This window comes from Pseudopipra pipra, chromosome 1, assembly GCF_036250125.1.
Source record: "Pseudopipra pipra isolate bDixPip1 chromosome 1, bDixPip1.hap1, whole genome shotgun sequence".
Lineage (NCBI taxonomy): Eukaryota > Metazoa > Chordata > Aves > Passeriformes > Pipridae > Pseudopipra > Pseudopipra pipra.
Window position 1 is genome coordinate 4,863,623 of NC_087549.1, and position 21,514 is coordinate 4,885,136.

General features: G+C 46.0%; 1 protein-coding gene and 1 long non-coding RNA gene across 2 annotated transcripts in view; one reads left to right on the plus strand and one right to left on the minus strand.

The window, feature by feature from the left end:
* Positions 1-18,691, minus strand: part of LOC135409099 (uncharacterized) — a 66,173-nt gene extending 47,482 nt beyond the window's left edge. The window contains exon 1 of the long non-coding RNA XR_010428015.1: positions 18,606-18,691. This is a non-coding gene — a long non-coding RNA (uncharacterized LOC135409099). The remainder of the gene's footprint in view (positions 1-18,605) is intronic.
* The window catches only part of KCNK9 (potassium two pore domain channel subfamily K member 9), an 86,762-nt gene continuing 83,029 nt past the window's right edge, over positions 17,782-21,514 (plus strand). Inside the window, exon 1 of the mRNA XM_064644143.1 lies at positions 17,782-18,834. Within this exon, the coding sequence (XP_064500213.1) occupies positions 18,246-18,834 (589 nt within the window). The 5' untranslated portion in view covers positions 17,782-18,245. The remainder of the gene's footprint in view (positions 18,835-21,514) is intronic.

Sequence of the window (21,514 nt, forward strand, 5' to 3'; positions counted from 1 at the left end):
TGGACTGGATTTGGACCAAGAGTTGGACTCGATGATCTCGGAGGTCTCTTCCAACCCAATCAATTCTATGATTCTATGATTAGAATCATAGAATCAAGTGTCAGAGGAGGACAGAGTAAGAGCATTTGTAAGACTTAAAGTCCTCATGTATCCATGGTTTAGATAGAACTAATGCTTTTAAAATACAAAACAAGACTTGTTTATAGTTTTGGTCTGAACTTAGTTGTTATTTAGGCCTTAATGACCTAGTGATGCCGTTATAGATATTTCTGAAGATTTAAGTTAAATGCAAAGAATTTAGATTTTATTAAAAAAAAAAAAAGGAAAAGAAAGGGAACATGTGTCCACCATAAAAGCAATGATAAATCAAACTTTAAATTAAACGGTGCCAGTTCTATTTGCAGACATGCCAACAGTTACATGAGAATTAAGTCAATATGCATGTTCCTGAAGATTGCTTACAGTGATTTGCTTGCAGAGTTTGCAAATATAGTGATTTCCTCATTTGTTGAGTGACAGCTGATACAGTAGCCTGGCTAATATATCAATCTCCCTTCCTCCAAGCTCTGAGGTAGGGTACCATTAATGGAGTATATAGAACAGGCAATGCTGGGACAATAATTTGCCATCAATGATGGCATATCAGCATTCTCTGATAAATGCTACCTTTCTCTTTTTTTTTTATTTCTGTTCACAAATTGTCCATGAATAGGCTATGACTGAAATCATGTGCTGAAGCTGAACAATTTCTACCACTGTGTCTCCATCTACCATTAACTGTTTTCTATGAATGTATGATTGACTGAGGTCAAGTAGCTTTGGTTACACATGCTATGTGGATTTTTTCTTTTCCATTGTTGGGAGGCAGGAAATCTAAGAGTAAAGTCTTCTGGAAAAACAGCTGTAAAACCAAATAGTGAATCTGCCTGCTGATTGATTCAATTATATTTTGCTGTGTAAGCTTTTTGAAGTGCATTACGTGTTCCTTTCCAAAAAAGTTATTCACAAAGAACCTGGTAGCTCTTCACCTCAAAAGTTGAAGAAACTCAGGGGCTCAAGTATCAAAACCTTCAGATCCATCTTCTGTGCCATTTAAAGTGAAAAGAATTGCTCTTTGTCTTAGCAGTATGGGCAGTAGTTTTTTTCTTATAAATATATTTTAGAATCAAGGGTTACTATAGGATGGAAAGTACCTCTGAAGGTCTCTAGTTGAACCTCCTGTTCTAAGCAAGACTTATTTTGAAGTTGGGTCCCCTACAACAGAATTTAATATATCTAAGGATGGAGATATCACAGCCTGTCTACCAATCCTCATTGTGAAAAATGCTTTGTTGCAAATAGCAGAAATTTCCCTTTTGGCAACCTGTGTCAGCTGCTTCTTGTCTTTTCACTCCGCACCCCTGAAAAGAATCTGTCTCCATCATTTCTATAAGCACGCAGCAGGAGTTACTGAAGTTTTTTTCTTTAATAAGGGCAAATATGAAACACTGAAAGCAATAATTGTCTGGGTAAGATTATGTATGAAGGTGAGGTACTTACAAAATTAATAATTGGGATATTAGCTTCTAATGGCAAAATTCTTCAGCACAGGTGTCATTGTGATAGGACACATGAAAACATAAAAGTAAAGAAAGCAAACAGACATATTTAATACATAGGTTAATTTCTGTGTCTGTAATGTTTCTTGTTACAGTAAGTTCTCCTTCTCTCCTCCAAAGCACCCAGCCCTAACCCCAACTGCCAGTTCTGCGCAGGCATGCATTGCTCACAGAACCTGTCTCAAATATGTGTGACTTTCTGCAATTTACCAACACTTTCATGGCGTTAAAAGATACAGGATATCATAGGAATGGAAGGAAAAATACCACCATGGCCCATTGAAACTGCAGTGCATTTCTTCTGTGAGAAGCAAATCTTTTCCATTGGCCACAGCATAGGTAAAATAATATCAGGATAAATTCAGAGTGGTTTGCAGTAGTCCCTGAAATACTTATAATTACCAAGGAGGATTTCTCAGATAAGATTAGCATAGACATTGGGGATATAAAGCCACAGTGTTATGCCCTTTAGTGATACTGACTGTTACACTCTGCCTCCTTGCTGATGCTGCGGCCCTGAGGGACAAGGTTTGCTAATGCTACTTTAGGGCATGAGGGTGGTGGTTTTCTATCCTCCTGAAGGCAGCATGAACACTAAGTTTAGATGTCCAAGGGGCTTCTCAGCTCTCAGTCCCAGCTCCCCTTTTGCACACTGGGAACAGGAAGACTTCAGTATGGTCATTAATATTCAAATTTTTCTGTGTAAAATTAGTTTTACCCTTTATGGGGCACACTTGGGCAAGGATAACAAATCCCTCAGAAGGCACACAGTTCAATTATTGCAATCAGCACTGAGATCTTAATTTTTGAAAAGGCAAGAATATACCAGTATCAAGTGGTTCATTTCTGCAACAGCAAAGAATAAAGCAACTGTTAAATACCAATGCCCTTATTCTCCTGTGTGTGCTAACCTAGCCCTTCAAGGAAATTTTCGGCACATGTGTGTCACTAATCAGACCCATTCTCATTACAGTACAGCTGTTTTAGTGCCTTTCCATAACCCTCACGGATCTTTCCCAGGCACTGAGTCAATACAGTGATTTTAAATGAATGCAGCTCATGTATTAGGACTCTTGTGGTAGGTCTTGTGGGAGAAAAAGGAGGTCACAGGAAGAGCAGTGCTGCTTGCTGGCTACTCATGGGTGGTGGGATCTCTATTAAAGATCTTGAATCTGTTTTAACCAACATCATGAGCAGACAAAGGGCCACCCATAGGACCAGGAGGGCAGGAAGGTAGGTTGAAGCAGCCCTGGCTCATACCAGACAGTTGTTGTGCTGAATTCAGATGTCTGGAACAGGAACTAAGACAAATTGTGTGATCTTGTTGAGTGCAAGTGCTGGAATACCTGGCCCCAGATACTTAAATTACAGCAACTGGTGTAAAACATTCTTTGCTGGCTCAATGGTGATAGATGATTTCAGTTAGGTCCAGAGCTAACTGGTATCTATTCCAGCTGATGCTGGCATATGTTAAGTGCTGGGCACCTTCAGTGCTGATGTTAAATTATACTAAAAGAGGGGTTCTGTTAGCAGTCTGGCCATTGACTTTAATGAAATAGCTAATTTGATAATTTTAATTATGCGCTGAGGCAAAGCAAGAGCATAAATGTTAAAATATCATTTCATGCCAGTAGAGAGAAAAGTTGACATTTACCTAAACCAAGGACTAGATTGCTGAGAATGAAGGAGAGAGATAATGAGCAAATGCAAAGGAAAATAAGAATGAAAAGGTGAGACAATCTGAAAGCTGACAAGACACTGGAAGGACATGATCTGGAGCAAGAGAGGGCTGGAGAAACCTTCGGGTGGGAAGAAGATAAGAAGTTTTGTGAAAAGGTTTCATGTGCTTCTTTAGTTTGGGAGGAAGAATCTCAGCGCTGAAAAATGGAGACTCTATTTCCTGCAGTTCTGAAACAAAGCATTGGTACCACACAGACAACAATATCTCTGGATTCTCTTCTGAATGGAATTATTTCTGCATTTGTAAAGCTAAATTTGATCAAATTCCCACAGGAAGAGAAGCAGGCACACAGACTGTCTTTTTTTAAATTTATTTTTGTAACAAATAAAGCCATACTTTCATTGTGACAGGCTAACAGTTACAACAGGCTACCAACAATGTTAGCAGAAAACAGGTTTCTAAGAGAGAAAGAAAAACAGGATTGCACAATCCCTTCGATACCAGAAGCAGAGCAGAATTACCGAAGCACTGCAATTGCAAACCCTTCTGGCACCAAAGTATGTCCTCCCCTCAGACTGAATTCTTTTGCTTTAGCCCTTCATTAAGTGTGTGGACTTCATGCGAATCACCTGAATTCTCCAAGTGAAATTGTGACATAGAAATTTTAACACTGGTTTTACTGAGGGCCAAAATGTTGGCATACAGACTTCACAGGGATGTTAATCACTCATCATTTGGTGTCCATCTAGCATGTGGATGGACATGGGCTATGGGAAGGCTGGATATGTTTGAAGGCTGATGAACTCCTGCTTTATGTACGTTATGGTAGAGCCAGATTTTTCTTTCTTTCTTTTTTTTTTTTTCCTTTTAAACCATTTTTTATCTTTATTAAGAACTAAACCTATGACTTGCAGTGAACTCTATCAAAACCTTTGCCCAAAAGCTGAGAGGTGCAAATCACTGCAAGAGCTGGAGCCCAGTGCTGTCATTCCCTAGCCAGACCTTACATGGGTCTGGAAAAGCTGCTGTCGATCCACATCCTCACCAGGAGATGTTGAATGGAATCTGATGGGAATACAGAGCTGGAGGAAAGTTTCTTGTGAGTAATTTCTCATGAGAACACGATTCCTCACAAAGGAAATTCCCTGTTTCTGGTAAATTTAGTAGCAATACTGCAAAAAGAGAACACTTGCCTCATATTAAAAATTTTTGTTCTTCCCAATCCAGTAGAGAGAGAAATTCCCTAAGATCTTACAGTCTAGAAGACTGTTTCGATCTTCTATTAAAAGTATATAATATCTGATAATTTCAGTGGTTTATTGTCTATGTAATTGGATGCAGTGAATGGATTGGGTCAAATTCTCAACAGGTGTAAACCAACCTTGACAACTGCATTTTCTTCACTTTCTGTCAGCTAAAAATTCTGGTATGGCTTTGAGATTATCATGTAGTGGTTTGAAATCTTGTTTGTCTGGGGCTGGCCAAGGGGCAGTTTCAGGGAAATCTGGTCCCCACAGATGTTAGACAGGTACTTGGGGAAGCAGATTTGGCCTCTGTGTCTGCATTGATTTTGACTGAGGTTTCTGATCTGCACAGGTCTCCTGTGAGCACTCGGTCAATGCTGTAATTTCTCTAAGATGTAGTTTTCTGTCTGTAAGATGCAGGTAGTAATTTAACACTGAATTTCTCCTCACTCAAGTGATGCAAGGAAAAATCCATTAATGCAAGGCATTTAGGTAATCAGGTAATGGTGACTATGAGCATCACAAGTACCTGGATATAGTCCTGCAGAGAGATGCACTCATATTTATATGGAGATAAGAGTTGTGCTTTTCTATCTGCTACGGAACCATTTGACATTCTGTGTTGAAAAAGCCCAAGACAGGGAAATAAATATCCTAATTGCAGTTCCAGAGAAGAATTATGTGGAAATAAAGAATGAAAAATTGAAAACTGCTGTTTTAACTTCTGTTGTCATTTGTTCTGCCAAGCTATGTGAAGGTTTTGAAAAATAAAAGTGCTATTTTGTGGCTCCTGCTCTCCCTCTGTAATCATCCCCTCTCTTCTCTAAAGCATCATGACAGTGTGTCAGTTAATAGTGATCTTACATAGAATTAAATTCTCCCTCTCTCCTCAAATCCCTCAGACTGGTCAGGCCTGGAGCTCCTGTCCTATTCCTTAACCACACAAGTTGTGCTAGGATGGATTTAATGACATATTCATAATAGATGCTTTGGGCTAAATCCTAAAGGTCTTTTCTTTCATTCTCAGCCTCTGCTCGTGCTCCCAGTGAAACCAGTCATTTCCACCAAACCCAGACTTTAATTTAGTAGACCTCAAGACACATAGAGAATCAATCATATGCCCTGAATAAGGTTATAAGGTTCTTCTTCCCATATGTGAAGAAACTGAGGCCCAGAGGAGTTCAGAGTGTTTCACCCTGCTATACCATCACCTCATACAGAGCCAGGAACACAGACCTCTGATGGCATCCCATGAAGGTCATCCAGAGCTTTTGCCTCATGTCATGGGTAAAGTGATTTTTCCTGAGAACTTGCATGAGCTGACGGCATCAGGAGTCAGCAGGCAAACTGAATCCAGGAAAGTGAGAATCATAGAAAGAGGCATGGAGTCAGGAGAGGAAGAGCAAGATAAACAGAGTACGAGGGCCAGAGTAACTGCGAGGTGGGAGTAGAAGTTGAGCGATGGCGGAGGATGTGATAACAGATGAGGCTGCTATAAGAAGCCTCAACTATTAGTAGTGTATCAGTCTTCTGTTTTACTTAGCAGTGTGCTAGAAAGTGTGATGAATTCAATCTTGTGTAGCTTGTGGAGAGGCAGTGCTACGCACATTTTAAATGCAGAAGATGCCGCGATCTGGAGTGTGTCTCAGCCCGTTTTATCTTGCACACCTGACATTTACTGCAGCAGGAAGTGCAGTGCGGTTTATTTCACAACGTTTATATGAAAAACATGTGCCCTGCTGTTCATACAGTTGCTAAGAGGATGAGATTGATAGTGAGTGGTCTTGTGAAGCTATCAAGCAGCTTCATATTCAGAGCTCAGATTTCTGCCTTTTCAGTCTGCTCAAAAAAGGTCTTTTCAAGACTTTCCAATCTGCCCAGTGGGTCCTTTCAATCTGCCAGAAATTGTTAATCCTTGCCAAGACATCATCAAAAATTCCCAACCCCCTCCTTCCCCAACTCGTTTGTCTGACTCAGCAGGCCAGAAATATCATTTGCCATTTTCTCATCGACTTTTGACCCACAACTCTTGCCTGTTATTAAATGTGACTTTAGAGCAGGTTCAGTGAGGAAGAGCCCAGCAGTGCCCCGAGCACACACACTGTAGAACTAGGGCCAGCACCAGTCACGCTACTTGGCCAACATCAACAACAAGTTTTCGCTGGCCAAGTGACATTGCCCAGGGGTGTGAGGAGGTGTGAACCATGACTGCCTAGCTAAGCTGGCACCAAGTCCTAAAAGCAGTGTGGTTACACAGCAAAAGCTGTGTGCTGCAGTCAGACAGCTTCCTTTGCTGGTGGGGAAAAGCTACTAAGCTTATGCAAAGCTCTGTTTTGCAGGCAGGAATCTGCAGATACTCTCAAAGACGCTTTTCCACTATAGTTCAGCAGTAGAGAAATGCATCTACTGCAGACATAAAATGAATCTCAGGGGAAGTCTATTTAAACAGCAAGTTTCCCTCCTAAACTGTCTTTTCCAGAGGATGGTGGGACCGGTGGTTTAGGAGGTATGTTAGGGTTAATGCCCACCTGCTATCAGCACACAGAAGGATTCTCCAGCTGCACTCGGGGAGACTGGGATTTGAAAACTGAGGAGTTGGTGGAGTTCTGGTCCTTTTTTTTCCTCTCACATATGAGCTTGACACACAAACACAGTCAAAAGTCTCTGCAGTATTATGTCCGTTCAAGAAAAAAGCCTTGGCAAGAGATGTGCTCAGAAACCATCAAGGCACACAGTTCAGAAACACAGTTCAGGTCTGAGAGCCCACTTTATTATGCCAGTACAGTGATAACTTCACTGGATATAATGTGCCTTTCCCAAGAATCCCCTAGGTTTCGAACATTACATGACAGACTATCTGTCCCCTTGGGGAAACTAAAATGTGGGTGCTATATGTTCCCCCCTCTACTTTGTTGCCTTCAAGAAAAAATGCCAAGAGGATTCATCCAGAGTCTCCAGACAGCTGGAAAAGCTGCAGACACAGCTGAAGTGGACATTGATAAACATTTTCTGCAGTTCTGACTGCAATTTTTTCTGCCCAGTGCCAAATAACTGATTGCATCATCTCCCTCCTAATCCTACATCCTCAGCATCTAATTTCTCTGTCCACTTCCTTCCTCAGTCTCCTACACCTTCTTTCCAGTCTGCTTTTCCCCCCATTTAAATTAGATTCCCTGCATGAAGACCTTCATTGTCATACTCTTCACTCTCTTTGTGCATTCTGCTCCTACCACTGATCTTTTCTGTCTTGCATGCGTATATTGTGAGCCATTGGTGGCAGCCATCCCTATTCTTGGTTGGTCCTTCAAGATGGCTTTACTGAGCCTGGTTGGAAGTCGAGCATCTCTAAACCTACTAGTAAGCATACTTTTTCAAATCCTACCTCAGTGACTTAAATATATTACACAGAATCACAGAATGAGCAAGGTTGGAAGGGGCAAGAGTGGGTCACAGGATTGTGTTCAGATGATTTTCAGATATCTCCAGTGAGGGAGACTCCACAACCTCTAGGAAACCTGTTCCAATGCTGGGTCACCCACACAATAAAGAAGTTCTTCCTCATATTCAGGTGGAACGTCCTGTGCATCAGTTTCCACCCACTGCCTCTTGTCCTATTGCTGGGCACCACCAAGAGAAGCCTGGCTCCATCCTCAGACACCTTTCCTTCAGATTCTAATAGCCATTGATAATGGCCCCTCTCAGTCATCTCTTCTTGAGGCTGAACAGGCTCAACTCACTCAGCCTTTCCTCCTAAGAGAGATGCTCCAGTCCCTTCCTTAATCATTCTCATAACCCACGTCTCTCTTGCACTGAGGAGCCCAGAACTGGACACAGCACGCCAGATGTGGCCTCACCAGGGCCAAGTGGAGGAGCAGGATCATCTCCCTTGACCTTCTGGCAGTGATCTTCCTAATGCACCCCAGGATCCCTTTAGCCTTTTTGGCACAAGGGCACACCACTGGTCATGGACAGCTTGTTGTAACCAGGACCTCCAGGTCCTTCTTCACAGAGCTGTTTTCCAGCAGGTCAGCCCCCAGACTGTCCTGGGGCATGAGATTGTTATTCCCCGGGTGCAGGACCCTGCTGAATTTAGAGAGTTCTTCTCTGCCCATCCCTCCCACCTGTCAAGGACTTGGAGGACTGCACAGCCCTCTGGGGCATCAACCACTCCTCCCAGCTTTGTGTCATCAGCAAACTGGCTGATGAGGCATCTACCCCTTCATCCGAGTAACTTATGAATAAGTTAAACAATACTGGGGTATTGAACCTTGGGGGTACTGTAGGTTGTTGAACAAAGCCACAGGTCTCAGAACAATGAGATGTGACACCATGCACGTATAAAGGCAGTAGAACCATGACAATGCTAAATTGTCATTTTTGTGGCCAAGAGAGACAAAACCATAGAAATTCTCTCTGTGTTATGAGTGACCACAAGAAAGAAATACTATCCCAAAGCACTGCTGTATGACAGTCAGGATATAGCAACCTGCATTTGGTTCATGCTCTGCCACTAATTCATTTGCTGGGCTTGTAACCATATAACAATGCTGTGCTTCAGAGCAACCATCTGCAAACTGAGTGCAGTACTTACTGAATCACAGGCATGTTGTGAGCCTTCATCAATCAATTGTGGTTTTAAAAGGAATCTCAGCTCCTGGTCCAAAAGTGTAAATCATCATAATTTATATCCTTGTTTGAATTTTTTTTATACAAAACTGTTTTTCTATTCTTTTCTCATAACAAATGTAGACTAGGTCAATTCTCAGTGTGTTACTCCTGATTTAAATGTGTGTGAGAGAGTTGAGAATCAAATTTCTCATCTTCAGACAGAGGAAGGCTCTTGATACTGTAGCCATTTACTCACTCTTGAAATGGAAGCTGTTTAAGAGCTTTGTTTGACTTCAACAGCAGGAAAATGTGCACCTCACTTTGCTCAGCATCAATCCTTTTTAAAGCATATTGTGTGTTTACAAGCTGTCTTGAGCACTGAAATTGATTTTAGAGCTGGGCAGTTATTAAAGGTTCATTTTCCTTCCCTCCTCCAGTTTCAAACTAAGTAATAATATGAGGTGGTGGGAAATTCTCTCCATGAGCTGCTACTGCCTTTGCCCTGACTCTGAGTTTCTCAAGAAAGGTTTTCACTGCAGTACATATCCTGCCTGATCTCTACAAGTAAAACTATGATCTTTCTTTCCAAGAAACAGTTTAGCTTTGTGTGTGTATAGAGGTTGGAATTTATTTTGGAAAATATCTGTAAGAGACTCTGGCACAGCTAAATGTAATCGAATTAGCAGAGCTTTAGGCTTCTTCTGTGGTCTTACTTCAATTTCAACACAGTTAGATACAGTAATAACAATATCTAGCATCACTTTCTTAATTACCAGTCAGTCCAACCACTGCCTGAATTTGGTGAGATAAAGCTGACACCTCCAGCACGGCTGTGGAGAAGAGGGAAGAAGCTTTTCTTCCACTTGCTCTACAAGAGATTGGCTTGCTTGGCCCCAAGGTGTCTTAGAGTTCAAAGTTGCACCCACAATAAGAGTTTTCAGGGATTACGTTGGAGTATTCGGGCCATAGAGCACTGAGGCAGGTTTGCAAGAGATGCAAGTGGAGGCAGTGGGGACAGCTCACAATTGCCCATCTTTGTTTGTGAAAGATCTAAGCTAATGCTGCAGCTGGATCCCCCACCTGCCACAGGCTTTCTCTGCAGCTTTGGTGAATCTCTCTGCTCCCTACATGAAAAATGGCATCTGCAGGAGGAAAATATTGGTTGGAAGAAGTGTTACCATTACTGAGAGGTGGTCAGGTAAAAAATTACAGGAATAGAGGACAGAAAAAATATGTTAGAACAAAATTCACTCTGAAAATTACAGAGGTATCTGAAGGGTGACTGTATTCATGTGTCCTCAAACAGGAAAAAAAATACAGGGAGGTGTGAAAGACCCACTCAATCTCTTCCAAATAAAAAGGATGAGTATACATCAAGAAATTATTCAAAAAAGATAAAAGCCTTTGGAGAGAACATGCTGCTAAAGTAAGCAATACAGAGAAGTAAGGTAAAACTATACATTTCATTCACATTTTATTCAGCCTTATTCTAAATATTCTGAAAATTTTTTTTTTCTGGAAAGGACAGGACAATTCCACGGCAAATATTCATTTTCCCTTTACAGTGGCATTACATTAGTAACAGTTGTAGCTTATTGCACTAGCCAGGAAGCCCCCCAGCAATTAGTTTCCGTCTTCAGTGGTGATTTTAATGAAATGCACATTTCCGCCAATTCATTCAGAAATTGTTGCATCAAAATACAGTACCCACTGCTGCTGGAAGATGTTTCTCCCAGAGCTCTGCATTTTTGCAGCTTTGGTGATGATGGTGGTGAAAGCTGTACTTGTAACAGGGATCTTCCTTTCTGCTTTTCCAGGTTTCTCCTCAAAGACTTATTCAGGACCAGTGTGCATTAAATATTATATTGAGGCATCAGCTGCAGTAAATGCAAAAGTGACAATCACATTGCGAGCATTTGGTAATCTACAAATAGACCTGGAAGTCACATTGGCTCAGGAAACTTAGATGGAGTCAATTCAGCAAAATATGCATCAATAACAAACACCTTTGCTGTATTAATCCTTCTAAGGCAGCTCGTTCCTCTATAGTGTGCCTACAAGACGTGCATACATTACTGCCAGTGACTGATGCCGTCCCTGTAGCTGCTCATGTTTAATGAAAGCTTTGAACCTATATATAAATTCTGTGTTTGAGTGAAATATCTTCCAAATCCTTCACAGCAGTTCTGGAAGAGACCTTTGGCTTGTATACCGAGAAGTGAACTCACCCTTTCTGCCACGCACAGGCTCTGCAGAATAAAAATGATACATGAGTATAAAAATAGAACAGAAGAGACTATTTAGGTTGGACCAGATGCTCACAGTCCTGCCACCTAGGTGGATTTAATATTAGTGAATTCCCTGTAAAAAGAAATGAGTGTGGGAAAAATACGAAGCGTAGGTCTGATCCTGTTCTTTTTTCTCCCACGTGTGAAGTTGCTTCACACAAGCACTCTCCCTAAGTCAATGAGACTCTTCGTGCATGTTTTCTGTCACTGCTGATTACTTTCAAGAGGACTGTCATGTTGCAGGCACAGGGGAAATGGAGGCAAGAATTAAAGCACCAGTCCCCTGTTCTACCTGCTTCTGCACAAACACTGCTCGACGAAGGGAACGCTGTTGAATCATTTGAGTCCTGCCTGAGTGTATCCAATAGAGGTTGCACTCCTTTGAACATCAATGGGAAAAAGGTACAAAGAATAAAATGAGAGCTGCACAGGGAAGGTTCCCTCCTCCATCATTTTTCTGAGCTACTGCTCTAAGGACACAGGTTTATTCACCCAGTAACCTGAGCTCAGCTGCCTCTTGCACTCAGTCGAATAAGTCCATGGTCCACAAACACTTCAGTGATTGTCCAAATGCACACAGCTGGCAGAAGGAAAGGACATAAAGAGAGCTTGTGTAGCTAAAAGGGAAGTTTGACTCCTTATAATCCAGTTGCTAGCACTTATTTTAATCTTTGCATTCTTGATAATAACCTGATCCAAAGGCCACCAGAGCTGATAGATATGGCTGTGACAGGCTGAGAGTCAGGCATTGCATTTTTAACTGAGCCACTTCCTAGTTCTTAAAATTACAATGTTTACTTTGCTGCTGCTGCACTGTGAAGGACAGACTTCATTCATGGCCAGATGATTTAATGAATGAATTTTGTAGATTTGCACAGAAGAATTTTTATGGGGGACCTCTGGTGATTCCTAATCACTGAAATTGCAGTATTTTTCTTACGTATTGCCAGTCTCACAGGGCACTGGAATTGCTAGAGATTTGAAGCCCTCCTCTCATGTAAACAGCATGGCAAGAACTACTCCTTCCACGAATTATCTTTTAAAAGAACATCCACAGCAAAATTCAACACCCATCAGGTGTTGATACATATCTCCGGTTTCCTAAGGGCACACAGCCCTGGAGAGCACAATGACTCTTTCATAGTAGCAAATCAAAGAAATACCCCAAAGGGCCAGAGACACTTTATAGGGCAAAGTGAGCCAAGGTTACACCTTTGTCTTGCTCACCTGTGCACATGGAGCCTCTCACTCTTATGTAGTAGAGATGAGGGAGCCATAAGGAGATGTCACATTATGGCCCTGCATGGGGAACAGTAGCTAAAAATGGGGCTACCTTCTTGAACTTTAAAGTCTTTACCAAGCCATGATGGCATGGAGTAATTGCACAGTGTGTTCTCTCTTCCAGCACAGGGCCTGGGGACCACTGAAGGAAGCCTGATCTAAACAGATAAAAGGGAATGCTCTTCCTTCTCTGTGTCCACTGAACCCCTTCTTTGGAGAGGATGAGAATTTTTCATAGAATCATAGAATGGTTTGGGTTGGAAGGGGACCTTAAAGATCATCTTGTTCCAATGCCCCTGGGATAGGCAGGGAAACCTTCAACTAGACCAGGTTGCTCACAGCCCCATCCAACCCAGCCTTGGCTTGAATTTTTGCTGAGGATGCAAAAAAATTTAGCTGGGTTCAGGAAGAGAGAGGAAAAGTGCTTGGGAGAAAGATCCATCATGGGTCACCAAAGAAAGCAACTTACTGAGAACTTAGAAAAACACGATTTAAAATAGTTTAAGACTGGGAGAATAGTTAAGGAATGAAAAAGAACCACACATACTTGTTCTGTTTGCATTTCTCTCTTGTGCCTGGTACAGCCTCTGCTGTACCATAAAGGACTTCAGGGGTCAATAAACCTTGTCCTGAAGCAGAACTGCTGTTCTGGTCATCTTTGTGCCACCATTTCCAGAGAAATAAAATGGTTCATTGATAACCTATGTAGAAGAATAAACAGGTTATCTCTTCTTCTTTCTAGTTTTGATCATATTTTTCAGTTATTTTTCTGGTTTGGGGTTTTTTTTCCTTTTCTGGTTTGTTGTGACTCTTGTGGTTCATATGGAAGATGGCTCATGGATTGGCAGCTCTCAGCCCCTTCTTGCACAGAGAGAGACATTAGATTGCTCAAGGAGAATCACTGACAGGTCCACAGGATGGACTGCAGAGGTCCACAGAAGCAACTCAGAGTGCAGCTGCCTTGCTCTTGGCTCTTGCCTTCACTGCAGAGTGAACTCAAGGTGAGACAGGAGAGCTGCTGTGACATAACAGCACCCACACAATCTTACCTTGAATGTGGAAGATTTCAAATTTCCACTGGCTTTTTGCGGAGAGAGTAGGTGCAAAACTGGATTAGCACAGCTGTCAGCAGCCAGGGTACCCACTGCACACCTATCTTCCAGCCTGTGCTCTCTCCCTCAAGCCAGACCAAACCTAAAGGAGCTAAGTTATGTGTTGGTACTTTGAGTTTACTTTCATTTAGGTGACTAACCATGGTTTGTTGGTAGCTTCATCTATAACTGGATAAAAGACTTTTATTTAATCTTATGGAGAAACCTTTTGTCCAGGAATTTTTAGTCACTTCTATGTATATTAAAGAGAGAAAAGCTCTTCACTCACTACTTACACCTTCAATGCTTTTCTGCCAGCTTTACAAAGAGAAATTTTCTAGATTCTTCATCTTTACAGTTTCCTTTTCTTTCAGTCATGCTATACACCCCAGGTCCAAATCCTATACTCAGGCTGAAAATGAACTTTCTGTTCCTGGATGTGTGTGTGTCTCTGCCTCTCACTCGGGTGATGCCAGCTCAGCCTGGCACTTCAGTGGAGCCTGTGAGCTGAGCCATAGATCATCCTGCCCAACGTCAGTCCTTCTCCCTGGTGTTTGCCTGACATCTCTGTTGTAGATTGAAGGATGGAAGGGCACTTCTCTTTGGAAGTTAGTTGCTCTGTGGTTCAAATATATATTGGCTGGTGAGTCTGGTTGAGCAAAGGTTCAGAATCCTCTGAGTAAATCCTCAGAATAGTGGATACTTTCTTGGCAATGGGGTCAGCAAAAAAAGAAGAAAATCCCAGACTCTTATGGATGTAAATAGATGTTTAAAAAAATAACTGTTACTTTTCTCTAAGCAATGTCAAAACCTTTATGAGTACACAGAATAGCAAATATTTCCTATTCCTCAACCCCAGCAAAATGTTAATATTCAGATATTTCTCTAGAAAGCACTACACCAAATAGCAGGTTGTCACTGCCACCTGATCAGAGGAAGGCTGCAAGCTCATGGCTGTCTCTGTACCCCCCCCCGACTGTCACACTACTCTGTGCCCTAAGTCCCATGGAGACCTCATCCCTTCCCAGCTGTGCACAGGCCTCACTTTGACCCCACAGTAACCACCACTTTCCAGCGAAAGGTTAATTACTCCAGGGGACATTTCCATCCAAGCTGTTGCCCGCAGGTTGCAGTCCCTTCCTGAGTGCTATTATTAGACCATCTCCTTCCTTGCTATTGATCCCAGTCACCCTCTGTTAATTAGATACACACAACACACACAGCATTTGCAACTCATTTATCAATTCTGTTCAGCGCCTCCCTCCCCTGAGATGTAATTTGGAGCCCTCCTTGAATCATGCTATTGATCTTTCCCAGCAACTTTGCTATAGGATTCTCTGTGTTGCAAACTATTTATAGATTCTTCTTCTCCTGCTCTCCCTTGGGGAATCAGAAATGGGCAATGGTAATCAGACTTCTATTTTTAAGGAGTTGATCGAAACCAGATATTTCCTCTTTTCTCCTCCTTTCCCCTCCCTCCCCCTGTTGCTTCTTTCGGCAGGTGAGACCTTGTTGCTGCATGTGGTGCTGTAACAATTGTAGTAACGCTCAGGTGACGTGATGCAGAATTTGACCTGAGTTAACTCATTTGCTGAATTGATGAAATGAATTCTTCCTCCTCCCTGCATCAGGAGTTTCAGAAAGGGCTTTATGACCAGTTTTGTCTGCTTATCTTGGGATGCATCTTTCAAAGGGCTTCATTCTTGGCAACTGACTTCTGATCTGATCCATCTGCCCCCTCATATTTAAGGAGGTGTATCCAAAGGCGCTAGACAAGGTCTAATCCAGAGTGAGACAGAGTTGCTTTTAGGGATAGAAGGTTACAGTAATTAGCCCCGGGGGCCTAGGATTTGAGAGAGACCTAAAACAAGGGAATATCATTTGAGGCTCAGAGAAGTCAGGACCAGCTCAGCCTTCACTGAGTAAGGCTGAAAATCCCAGCCCTAACTGAGGAGGACGCCTACAGTTCCCATGGGCAAGGCAACATCAGGAGGGGCAGCCTTGTCTCCGGACATGAAAGCAGCCCCAAGCTCCTGTGGTAACACCTGCTGCTGGAAACCTGATGGTGAAGGGAGAGATAGGACGTGGACTAGAGTCCTTGAGGGATTGCATCATCCCAGGGTGGTGGTTCAGGAGCTTTGGGGCTGGGGATGGACTCTGGGAGACTGGGCTGTCTCCTCTGAGCCATTGGGAACATTTTGCTGTGTGTGTGTGTATGTGTCATGATCATAGAACCACATAATGGTTTGGGTTGGAAAGAACCTTAAAGATCACCCAGTTCCATCCCTGCGCCATGTGTCTATGCACATCTCTGTGCTTGGGGGACTATGCTGAGGCTAGGGAAGCAGCTGTGTGGTGGGGAGGTGGTGCGTGGAGGGCTGTAGTGCGGGCATGGTTTGGTGTGTGATGCTGTGGTGCATTTGGCTGAGGATCTGAGCAAGTTGGGGTGTGTGTGGCTGTGGTGTGTGGTTGTGGGGTGTGTGGCTGTGGTGTGTGGAGGTCCGTGTGTGTGTGGAGGGGCTGCCTGAGTGGAACTGAGGTGTGTGAAGCTCTGTATGCGTGCAGTGTCAGGATAAGGTGCGGTGAGTGGCTGCAGTGTGTGTGATTGTGGGGTGTGATGCTCGGGGTGTGTAGGGCTGTGTGTGTGTGTGTGGTTGGTGACGTGCAGTGCTCAGGTGTAGGGCTATACGGGTGTGTGTAGGGCTGTACGGGTGTCTGTAGGGCTGTACAGGTGTGTGCATGGGGGCCACGGTATGTGATGCTCAGGGTGGGTAGAGCTGTTCATATATGTATGTGGTCGGTGGCGTGCAATGCTGGAGAAGAAGGCAATGGTGTGTGAAGCTCAGGGTGTGAAGCTCTGCGTGTGTGCCTGTCGGTGGTGTGTGGGGCTGTACGTGTCAGTCTGTGGAGGGGCGGTGGTGCGTGGAGCTGCGGTGCGTGAGGCCACGGGGGAGGCGGGCACAAACCTGTCCCGGCCGCTACCCGCTACTCGGCTGGAGAGCGGGAGGGGCTCCGGGCTGTCCCTGCGGGAACGGTACGAGCCCGCCCCGCTCCGGGCTGTCCCTGCGGGAACAGGGGCGTGGCCGGGCCCGGGAGGCGGGAGGGAGCGAAGGGTGCTCCGCGGCCGCTCCCGACCGGGGCGGCACCGAGGGGGTTAACGCACTCCCCGCCGCGGGCCGGGGCGGGCTCCGCATCCCGCATCCCGCCTCTCGCAGCGGAGCTGGCACGGGCACGGGCACACGCACACACTCACACACACACACGCACACGCCCGCACACACACACACGCTCTCTCACACACACGCGCGCAGGCGATGGCTGCGGGGCGCGGGCTCGCTTCTCCCCGAGATGATGTCAAGAGCCCGGGAGAAGGAGGAGGAGGAGGACGGTTGCTCTTTTTCTTAACGGCTTTGTTCTAAAAACCATCCTAAATAAAGCAGCCCCCGCCCAGAGCGCCGGGGGAGCAGCCGTGAAAGTACCCTTTTATTTTCCCGTTCCCTTTTTTACCCTCTTTTCCTTTTTCTCCTTTTTTTTTTCTCTCTTTTTTTTTTTTTTTTTTTTTTAATCTTTATTCTCGTCTCCTTCTTTGTGTCCGCCTGGGGCCGAGCTGCCCTCCCGCGCTCCCCGGGGGTAGCCGCCGGCGTTTCTCCGCTCCCGCCCGGCAGCCCTGCGGCCGGAGCCAGCGCCCTCCGGCGCCGTCCCGCCCCGCCGCTGCCCCGGGGCAGGTGCTCGTTTCGCGGCCGCCGCCGGCGCTTCCCCCGCCCTCCCGCCGGCCGGGGCGGCTCCGCGCCGCTCCTCCCGCCCGCGGGGCGCCGGCTCCCGCCGCCAGGGCCACGCCGCCGGCCCGGCGCCCCCGCCTCCCGCCGGAGCGGCGGCGCGGCCCGGCGCGCCCGGGGATGCTGCCCCCGGCCCCGCGCCCGCCGCCTGACACCGCCGCCGCCGCCGCCCTCGCCGCGCCGGACGCCGCTCCGCTGCCCACGCCGCGGCCACCTGCAGCAGCAGCAGCAGCAGCAGAAGCAGCAGCAAAAGCAGCAGTAGCAGCCGCCCGGCTCCCCGCCGCCCGCCGCGCACCGCGGCGGAAAGAATAGAGAGCGCCCAGCCCGTCCCGACCCGCCCGGCCGGCGCTCCCGCAGGCAGCCGGGGGCCGGGTCGGGTCGGGTCCCCGACGGTCGGAGCCCGCCGCCCCTCTCCCCGCTCCTCCTCCGCGGATGGGCGCGCTGCCGCCGCCCGGCCCCCCCCGGCCCCGCCGCTCCGCCTGAAGAAACTTGGGACGGCGGCGGCCTCCGCCTCCCCGCCGCGCCCCGCCCGGGCTGCGGGCGACCCTTCCCCGCGCCGCCGCGACAACTTCGTGGGGGGACCAGCCCACCGCAGGACTCCGTGCCGGGGCCGCCGGCCCCTCGGCGGGGACCCCCTGCCCCTGGCCTCGGTGCTGGGGAGGAGCGGGGGTGCCCTGGATGGCCCTGCGCACTGGGACGGCTTGGTTTGGGCAGGTCCTGCGCAGAGTTTCCCGGCTTCAGGGCACCTGGTCCCGGCGCTCCAGCAGCCTCCTGTGCCTCTCTTCCTCGCAGGAGTCCGAGCAGGCGGGCGGAGAGCGGCCGCCGCCGCAGCACAAGCTGCCCCGGAGCAGCGGCAGCGGCGGCGGCGGCGGGCGCCGCCAGCCCCCCCGGCGGCTGCTCCCCTGCTGTGGCTGCTGCGGCCTGTCGGATCCCCGGGCGGCCAGGGGGGGACATGGTCCCCTCACTCGCCCCTTGCTGGCGGCCATGAAGAGGCAGAACGTGCGGACCCTGTCCCTTATCATCTGCACGTTCACCTACCTGCTGGTCGGGGCTGCCGTCTTTGATGCCCTGGAGTCCGACAACGAGATGCGGGAGGAGGAGAAACTCAAAGCCGAGGAGATCCGGCTCAAAGGAAAGTACAACATCACCAGCGAGGACTACCGGCAGCTGGAGTTGGTGATCATGCAGTCCGAGCCGCACCGAGCCGGAGTCCAGTGGAAATTCGCCGGCTCCTTCTACTTTGCCATCACGGTCATCACGACCATCGGTGAGTGTCTCCACTCGGGGAGGCCCTATGGGGCCACGACCGGGGCTGGGGCAAATGCTCCCCGGGTTGGGAGAAAGGGAGAGGGGCAAGGAGGCTGTTACATGCAAAGGTGCCGGTGCTGGATGAATTTCTTTCTTCCCTCCTCTATTATGTAATTCATTGCTCTTCTTGGGCACTTGTTGGACTTGGCAGTGTCCCGCACCTCTTCCCTTGGAGATGGATCCTTCATCTCCTGGGTGGCACCGGGGAGGAGTGGGGCTGCTCTGGCAAGGGGAATTGGCAGTGGCCAGGTGGCTACCATGGAGCTCTGGCTTGGGTGGTGAGGAAGAGTGGGGGAAGAGGCAGGGTGACACTCTGCTGGGGTTCCCCTCAGGAAGAAGGCCCTGTTGCCGCACTCCTTCTTGCACCTTTGCTTAAGAGACATGGGGAAAACTTGGGCAAAAGGCAGCTGGATGAGAATAAAAATGAAGAGGACATGGGAACTAGATCAGCTGGGAGAGACCTTGATGTAGCCAAGCGTAGCCCTGCTTTAGCAAACTTTGTTTTGGTGTTGGCAAGGGCTGCGGTGGCGGTTCCCACAGCTGTTGTCCCATTGCTGGGCCTTTCCTGGGCATTCCCAATGTGTTCCTGAAGTTTTTATTGCAACTGGAGTGTCTGATGTGTCAACAGGTCATAGTCTGCATCTACCCTTTGTGGGCACATGGTGTGAAAGGCAAAATGTTGCCTACTGTCACATCTGTGATGCCCAGATTCCCAGATGTACCATTTCCCAGGACAGTCAAGGGGCAGTCAGTGGACACAGCCATGGGCTGTCATTTTGTACTTCCCTGCTTCCCGCAGCTAAAGCTGAGCATTTCACACAAAGTTTGCTTCCCTGCCATGAAAATAAACACCACGAAGACTAGAGGCTGCAATGTGCACACAGAACTGTGTTACAACTCCAGCTTTGGCTGGATGAGCAGGTTTTCTTCCCTGGTTTTGTATTCTTTAAGGTGGGTTTATTGAGACTGTTTGTAATGTTCTTCTCCCATAACTTCTAGCCCCCTAACAACTGGGGAGATCTGAAAAGACCCTTCTAACTCAGTGGCTGTTTAATAGTGCATTTTACAGAACAGGACAGGAAAGTAGCTCTTATTAATACAGAACGACTTGGTCTTTTTACTATTTAGGGTTTGTTACAAGAAATTTTTACACTGCCACCTGAAGATACTGAGTTTTCTGCAGAACATGATGTCCACTGCCCTTTGACAAGTACCTACTTACTTTTGTATTTGACTGTATTATACCTGGAGCAGTAAAAAAATTTCCTTTGAAAGATCATCTGACAGTGTAAAACCTATTTGCCCTTACAAAGATAAGAATTTTTAAGGAATAATTTCCTCTTCCTTTCTGCTATTAGATATATTAATATAAAAAGCAAATATTAATAGGTTATAGAATATAAAGTAGAATGGAACTTTGGCTGATGATTTGTATTTCCCGCTGTTCATTACAATGTCAGAACTCTCTTTCCTCCTTTGACCGCTGGGTCTCTCATCCTTGACCTGTCTCTTGTCACTTATTTCTGCTAAGTGAATACTGGACTGTCATACCCCTCTGGATTACAACAAGACTTCCATGCACACGCCTGTGTACTCATGGTGCCCTGTACTCCTGCCTAAGACTGACTGCAACACTTGCTGCGTTTGTAAGCTCAGTCGGTGACAGGTGGAAAGGGCTGTTTGTACAGTAGTTTGATGTTTTGATCATGTTTTACCTGGAAACAAGTACAACTTGCTTGGGAAGCTTTAGCATTTTCTCCTACAAAGAGCTGGGATTTGTTTAGGAAGCTCGGAGCACCTCAGCTTGCAGAGAATAGCGTGCATTTCTGTAGGCAGAGGCACTTTGGGATGTCAGAATTGTTTAAATTTAAAAGTGGATATAGCAACAGGGAACCACTGGGAGGAACAGTAACAATAAAGAACGGTGTAGAAAGACAGACATTCTGTAACAATTGTTCATTTGGGAAGCTCTTCTCCTGGAGGATATCTGATCCGTCTTTTAAAAGTTTATTAATAGTTGCTATCTGCATCTTGCCAAATGCACTGCTATTTTTTGTACCATCTCTTCTGTACTAAAGTGGCTTCCTGATGATATCTGATCTACTGGTAGTCTATAAAAGTGATCATGGAGAATTTTTCTTTAATTTCATGTTATCCTAAAATAATTTGGCTCACAGAGGGGAAAAAATTACTTTATTTTTTTAAGTTCTCAGGAAAATAAGAGTTCTTATCTGTGTTTCTTGCACTGGGGAGTGATTTTAAATGTCCGTATTAATTGCTAGTGAAGATTCTTTTTTTAAAATCTGTGTGTATGCTCTTACATACATGTCCTTCTCCCTCTAAAACCTTCCAGACAGACTTTCAGGAGTGCATGCAGTGGGGTATGCATTGGGGAACGTGCTGTAGTCAGTAGGTACTCCAGCAAAAGTGTGTCTAACTAACAGGCTGATTTTTAAAACTGAATGCCTTCCCTAATCTGGATGGGTACCTCTATCTCCACAAAACTTCTCTTCTGAGAAAACAGTGACAGGAATCAGAGGACCACAAAGCCGAGCAGTATGAATGTGGTCGCAGACTAATTTATGTCTAACTTAATTGTACTCCGTGATACTGCCGTGCTAGCAACATGTCTGAAGCAA